Source organism: Tupaia chinensis, unplaced genomic scaffold (assembly GCF_000334495.1).
Source record: "Tupaia chinensis unplaced genomic scaffold, TupChi_1.0 Scaffold000459_1, whole genome shotgun sequence".
NCBI lineage: Eukaryota > Metazoa > Chordata > Mammalia > Scandentia > Tupaiidae > Tupaia > Tupaia belangeri.
In genome coordinates, this window is record NW_006159968.1 from 2,735,157 (window position 1) to 2,741,991 (window position 6,835).

Genomic DNA, 6,835 nt, shown 5'->3' on the forward strand with positions numbered 1-6,835 from the left:
TAGTAGACAATAACAGATTGGTGGTGGTTGGACACCTGCTGGCCCTTCATCCCCATTGACTACCCATTATTGGCTGGGGCTTGAGGGGGGGAGTAAGAGATGGTTTAAAAAAAAAGTAGAAATACTTCCTCTTCAAGTGTTTCTGCGTTATGATTTTATATGCTGTTGGGAGCATGGGAGCACAGAGAACAGGAAAGTACAGTATCCTAGCTATAGTTACTGGAATGTTCAGAGTATGATCACCTACTTATGAACTTGTGTCCAGTTGTGATGAGTGTCTCTGTGGATCTGTGTGTCTAACACAGGATGATGTATGATGGCATCCTACTTATTGCAGTTTTTAGGTCAGTCCTAGTCTCCATTATCCCATTGTCCTCCTAAACCCCAAATCATCAGAGCATCCCAAGAGTTCTAGTAGATTAGTATCAAAACGTTATCTCTCAGGCTCTATCTTGTACCCAGAAATAGTACAAAAGACCATGTTTACTTTCCTGTCTGAGAGAAGTCACAGAGAATCTTCTGGAAAGAGTAGGTCCTGATTCTTTCTGTGATTTTATGCCCAGAAACCTCTTCTTTACTTCTGCTACAATTCATTTCCCTGTGGTCCCATGCCTCACAATAACAATTATAGCTCTGAGGTGATGGGATCAAGGGAGTTTTTCCTCCCAAAGGAGTTAGAGAAAGCTAAGAGTCTTGGCTTCCCTGACCATTGACTAAATGCACATTCAAACTCATGGGGGTGGGGAGGGCTTACTATTGTTTTAATAGTGTAGGATTTTGTGTGAAATTCTCAGGTGACACCAGGGCATATCTGCCTCTCTTTTCTCCTTCCCAGGCTGCCTGGAGGTATTATGCTACCAACCCCAACAGGATTGATCTCGTGGCGACATGGAGGTTTTATGAATCAATCGTCTCTTTTCCATTCTTTAGGCAAGTGGAAACTCATCTAAATGTCGAGGGTGTGACTGACCATTCCTACCGAGGTCTGTATTTGTGTCTGGGGCCTCATGGTTTCCTGAGGGACATCATTCAGGGCAGTGGTTCCCACCCTGGGCTGCACATTAGAATCTCCTGGGAGCCTAAAATACCTCCCAGTACCCCAGCCCAGCCATAGGCTAATTAAGTCAGAATCCCCAGGGCTAGGACCCAGGCAGCAGTATTTTTCAGAACTCCCAGATGATTGTAGGGGGCAGGGGTTAGTCACTAGAGAGCATAGAGTGGCCAATAAGGAAAAATTCGATCAAGTGGACAGCCAGCACAAGGGGCCTCCCTAGCAATCCTGGATGCTTCTCGCACCTGACCAGGCCCTGTGCCCACAGACTACTCTGGCTTCAGGAAAGAGAAGGTGGAAGAGCAACAGGAAAAGTCTTCTGTCCACCTAGAGCTATAGTTTTGTGTTAGGAGGTAGGAGATTGAATCAAAATCTTCCAGTAGAAAAAATATAACAACTCCTTAGGGTGGTCAGTATGTAGGAAAAGGAAAAAGGAAATTAACATGTATTGGATATTCAACATGTTCCTGGTAACCCAGTTCACATTTTGTTTAAACCTTACAGTACCTTAAGAGATACATCAGTTTCTCACATTCAGGTGTCATGATGGATGGAAGTAATGAGCAAAGACAGATCTTGCATCCACTTTAAAGTTCTTTAACAGGAGCTTCCAGGGTGATTCTGACACCCTTGAAGATAGACTGAATGGTTACTTTTACCAGGCTGCTCTCCCAGATAAGCAAGCAGAGGCTTAGGAACTTTGCACATTTTGGCCAGTCAACCACATCTAGAGGCCTCCAAGGGTCATGGTCTTTTCACTACTTGGACTTCTAAAACCAACTTCTCCTTTCCTGGTTTTATATACTGCAGTCCTGAATTCAGAATTTTAAGTTTGTAGGTAGAATGCTAGGAGTTCCTAGGACCCCTAACCTGGAAAGAAATGTAAAGGAACATAAGCTTTGGTCATAGCTTCGTCCCAAGGCTGGAGTACTCTGAACGTGTTTCTGCTCTGTGTCCACAGTCTCAATGGATCATAGTATATGACCCAGCACTGGATAGACGACTCCCTCAATTTCCAACCTACCCTCCCACATACACATCATAGGACCTTGCACCAGACTCTGAATTCAGCCTCAATTTACCCTTCCACTCTCATCATCAGAGTATAGTAAAGATTTAGCAAAACACAAAAGATCTGAATTCTATTGAACCATTTCCTTTCATAAAACCTTCCAATGAATGACCATGACAAAAGGAAGAAAGCCCAAAATGTGATCATGACCTTCTATGTCCAATATCAGGCCCCCGCTTACCTCTCCTATTTCTCTTCCCATTATACCTTTACTTTTCAAGAGATTCTGGTGACACATGACTCTTTCTATTGAGGTATTTAGTCCACCAAAATTTTTGAGCCTCTTATATTGCTAAGCACTAGATCAGACCATGGAATCTCTAGTGACTTACAGAGAAATATAACTTTGATTGTGAAGGCAAAAAGATGTCACATGAGCAAGAGAATGACACAGTCAAATCCGTTTTAGGAAGATGACAGAAGGGTATGTGGGAGATTAACAGGTTCAAGAATCAAGGCAGGGAAATCAGTTAGAAAGTGATGGGTTCAGGGGAAGGAGAAATGATGGTCTAGACCAAGGTATATGCAGTAAAAATGGAGAGTAGAAGGAAGACATAAAAAAGAATAAACAAGAAGAATCAATTACTTGAGACCAGCAGATGGTAGAATGGTTATGTCACTGGACTCCCACATGGTCGACTGCCATTCAAGTCCCAGATCTGGTAGCTTGAAACTCACAACAGATGTGTGTGCATGTGTGCCCAAAATCCCAAGAGGAAAATGGAGGAGAAGGGACTGTGGTGTGGCCATCTCTCCTCGGGGCTGATTTCTCACTTCCTATCTCTCTGTCTCTCTGGAAAGTGCATGCTCCCTGTAGCAAAACATTTCTCTAGAAAAAAAAAAAAGAAGAAGGAGAATCAATGACTTGTGGAGGGTTAGGAAATCAAGCCTTCAATAAATGGAAATAAAATTTGGCTTTACTGTCTTCTTGGTAATTACACTTTTCCTTGCTTAGAAGATGACTTATGTGGTTTCTTTTGATTCTGAATTCTATTACTGCTATAATCATTTAGAGTTTGGGGGAGCATAAAGCAGAGTCTTATTAGAATGGGCAGGTGGCTTTCCCTTAGGAGTGACCTTGAACTAAGAAACAAAAAATATGTGCAGCCATGTTGGAAACAGAACCAAGATGATTTTCATTTGTTGTGCATCCCAAGGTCTTGGCAATGGGCCCATTCTTTTGGTTTGCTTTGTTATAAATAAAGCATTGTCCTATATGTCAAAGACTTGGAAGAATGCATTGTGCTGCAGACAGCTGCTGTGATATGGGAATGGCTTTTAAACTAAGAACATTTCTTTTTTCCTTCCTTTTTCTTTCTTTTTTGAAGGACAAAAATACAAAATCATTATAGAAATTCACTTACCAACCATTCTGAAGCAAAGTAGTTCCTTGAGAACAGAATACCTCTGAATTCCTGTCCTCACCACACAAGGGGATTTCAAAAAGTTTGTGGAAAAATGGAGTTAAAGTACGAGGTTTTTTTGGTGCAGAAAAAGATTGAAATCCACCCATAGTTTTTTCATAATATATGCATTTCCTGTGAGCTGTTTGAAGGCTTGCTTGTTTGTTAATAGCAAAGAAGTAGCTGATAATACACTGATGTGTCTTTACTTGCCTTCTAAAAGATTTCTGTCTTTTGTTTATTTTATTTTATTTTTCAATTTGCCAGAAGACATATGTGCTTATTGGAGAGAGTCAGTGAGAGAGAAAGTGGAAAGTCACCTCTCATGGGAAACGGTCATGCCACAATGTCTTCACCATCTCTCTCCTCTTGACATTTTTTTAGGCAGACACACACACACACACACACACACGCACACACACACACACACATGTATTTTCTTTCCTTTTTTAAAATTTCTTTTAGGTTTTTGCCATAGGACACATGCACTCTCCAGGGATAGACCAAAAGAGGGAAAGTGAGAAATTCCCCAAAGGGGTTGCCCATACTGCAATTGCTTCTTCTTCATTGTCCTCTCAGGATTTTGGGCATGTATCACACACGCACACATACACACCTTGATTGTGGTAAGCCATCTGGGAGTACAACACCTTAATCATGATGCCACCTCCTACCCCACCCCTCCAGTATGTTTTTCAAGTCACCAGGTTTGGGGCTTGAACCACACAATAGGTTACATGGGACTCAGCCACCTTAACAATCTGGCCATAGCTGACCCCTCTTTTATTTTTTAAATAACTTTCTCAAGATATATATCACAACCTGAAAGAGAATTTTGAATACTATAAAAACATAACTTTTTTAAGTGGTTTTAAGTATATTAAGAAATATGGGCATCAATCTTCACTATCAAATTTCAGAAAAATTTTATTACCCCAGACAGAAACCCATAGCAGTCTCCTCTGGATCCCTCTTCCCCTGAGTCTCTGCAACCACTAATTTGTTTTCTGTCTCTCTTCTGCTTAATTTGAACATTTCATATAATAATAAAATTACAAGATACATTGCCTTTTATGTATAATATCTTTCAGGTATCATAATGTTTTAAGTTGCATCTATGTCATACCATGTATCAAAACCTTTTTCCTTTGTATGACCAAATAATAATCCTGTTGTATATACTACAGACTGTTCATCCATTCATTGTTTGATGGACATTTGGGTTGTTTCCACTTTTTCCTATTATAAATAATGCTGGAACACTCAGGTACTCTATTGTGTGGACACATGTTTTTAATTCTACCTATGAGTAGAACTGGTAACTCCATGTTCAACTTTCTGAGGAAAATATAGACCATTTTCCATGGGGGCAATACCATTTTATATTCCTGCCAAAGGTTTTGAAGGATGAAGTCGTATAACCCATTTGCATCAATGATGTCATAGCAGACCTTTCAGCTTAGACAGTGTAGTCCCTTATTAATTTGCGAGTATATAGGGGTGTGGGCCAGCAGAGATGGATGATAGTGTTCCTTTTTTATTTTCTTTTATTATTATTTAAAATTATAAACCAACTGTTTTTTGAATTGCAAAGAATCTCAGAAAACTTCAGGGCCACACTCAGTTCTGTATGAGAAGAAACCAAGACCCTGAGAAGTTCAGGAACTTGCTCAAGACCACACATGTTAGTGATAACTGAAAACAATCCAGATATTCTGCTTTTTCTGTCAGCGGAGGCAAAATAGATTTAGAACAATTAGGTGATAGGAGTCTGAGAAGGCACAGGAAGATGGCAGGCAGGAGGGGTGGTAGTAGGTACAAGTGGGGTGAGGGTGGTCATGAAAAATCAGATGTTGCCTTCCACCAACAGAAAAGCATATGCACTTCCCGGTCCCTAAAACTGATGGTGGAATCTACATCTGATTTTTCATATTCTGCAGTTGCACTGTCCAATACGGTAGCCACTAGCTACATGTGGCTATTGAATATTTGAGTGTTACTGGTGCATCTGAGGAACAAATTTCTAATGTAATTTAAGTTTCATAGCCACTTGTGACTAGTACCTGCCATACTAAACAGCACAGCTCTGGAATTGTTAAATAGTAGAATTGAAATGGAGATGAGGAGACCTAGGGCCATGAAGCAGAAGTTACTTAACCAAGAATAGGTAGTGTATTGTGCAACCAGGACTTGGTGGTGCCTGGCTGGGCTCATTCATTGCTCCCCCTCTAAACTCACTATCATCTCCCAGAGCTCTAATCTGCCCATCACCTCAAAGGGTAGCTTTGGGGCAGACTTTGGGGACAGGTGCAACTGTTTCATGTAATTATTTTTTATTGTTTCTCTCTTCTTCTTACAGGAAAGAACAGCTAGAGGCAGCAGCCAGGTAAGTTTCTGATTACGAATTCTCGTCTTCCCAATATTGTGTCGGTGCAGAGGGTCCAGATCTACATGCTACAGTGGCCCTGGGTGGTCGCTGCTGGTTTCAAGATAGAGTTTTTTGGTTCCCTGGTGTTGCTTACCACCATATTCCTATTTTCATGATGATTTACTCAAGGGCACCTTAGGATTCACAACAGGAGCCATTTACTGAGTGTCTTCTCTGGACTAGGTTTCTGTGCCTTGAGTTCTGTAGATGTTATCTGATTTGGTCCTCATGACCTCAACATAAGATAGTTACTAATATCTTCATTTGTGGGCAAGGAGATTGGGGCTCAGAGAATTTGAGTCATTTCTCCTGGGTCACATAGCAACTGAGTATTAGCAAGACCGAAAGTCAGTCAGGCCTGCATGTTAAGACCATGTTATTTCCTTTATATGTTGCTTCGTGTGCTTCTTGGGCTCACAGATCGTCCTTCAAAAGTGAATCAAGGCTCTAATTCATGACCCACACCACTGTGAGGTTTCTCATCAAGCCACACTCACTATGGGCTGCTGCAGAGATGGGAGGAGCTTCCAAGTTATGACCATTTCTCTAATCTGGTTCCCTGTTCTCATTTTCCCTGGGAAGATGTCACAATATTAGGGAAACTAGGGACTAGCAGTTAGCGTAATGGCTATGTTGCTGGACTCCCATGTAGTCGACCGTGGTTCGAGTTCTGGACCCGGTGGCTTAAACTCACACCGCGCACATGTGTGTGTGTGCCCAAGATCCCTAGAGAAGAACTGAGGAGAAGGGATTGTGGCGTGGCCATCCCCCCTGGGGGGTGATTTCTCGCTTTCTGTCTCTGTATCTCTCTGTCTGTCTGGCGAGCACACGCGCCCTATAGCAAAAACCTCTCCAAAAAAAAAAAAAAAGAATATTAGGGA

At 41.5% G+C, this 6,835-nt stretch overlaps 1 protein-coding gene across 1 annotated transcript in view; it reads left to right on the plus strand.

Annotated features, from left to right (window-relative positions):
- KCNQ3 (potassium voltage-gated channel subfamily Q member 3) overlaps positions 1-6,835 on the plus strand; it is a 115,882-nt gene that overhangs the window by 75,162 nt on the left and 33,885 nt on the right. The window contains exon 10 of the mRNA XM_027774586.1: positions 5,886-5,912. Within this exon, the coding sequence (XP_027630387.1) occupies positions 5,886-5,912 (27 nt within the window). The remainder of the gene's footprint in view (positions 1-5,885; positions 5,913-6,835) is intronic.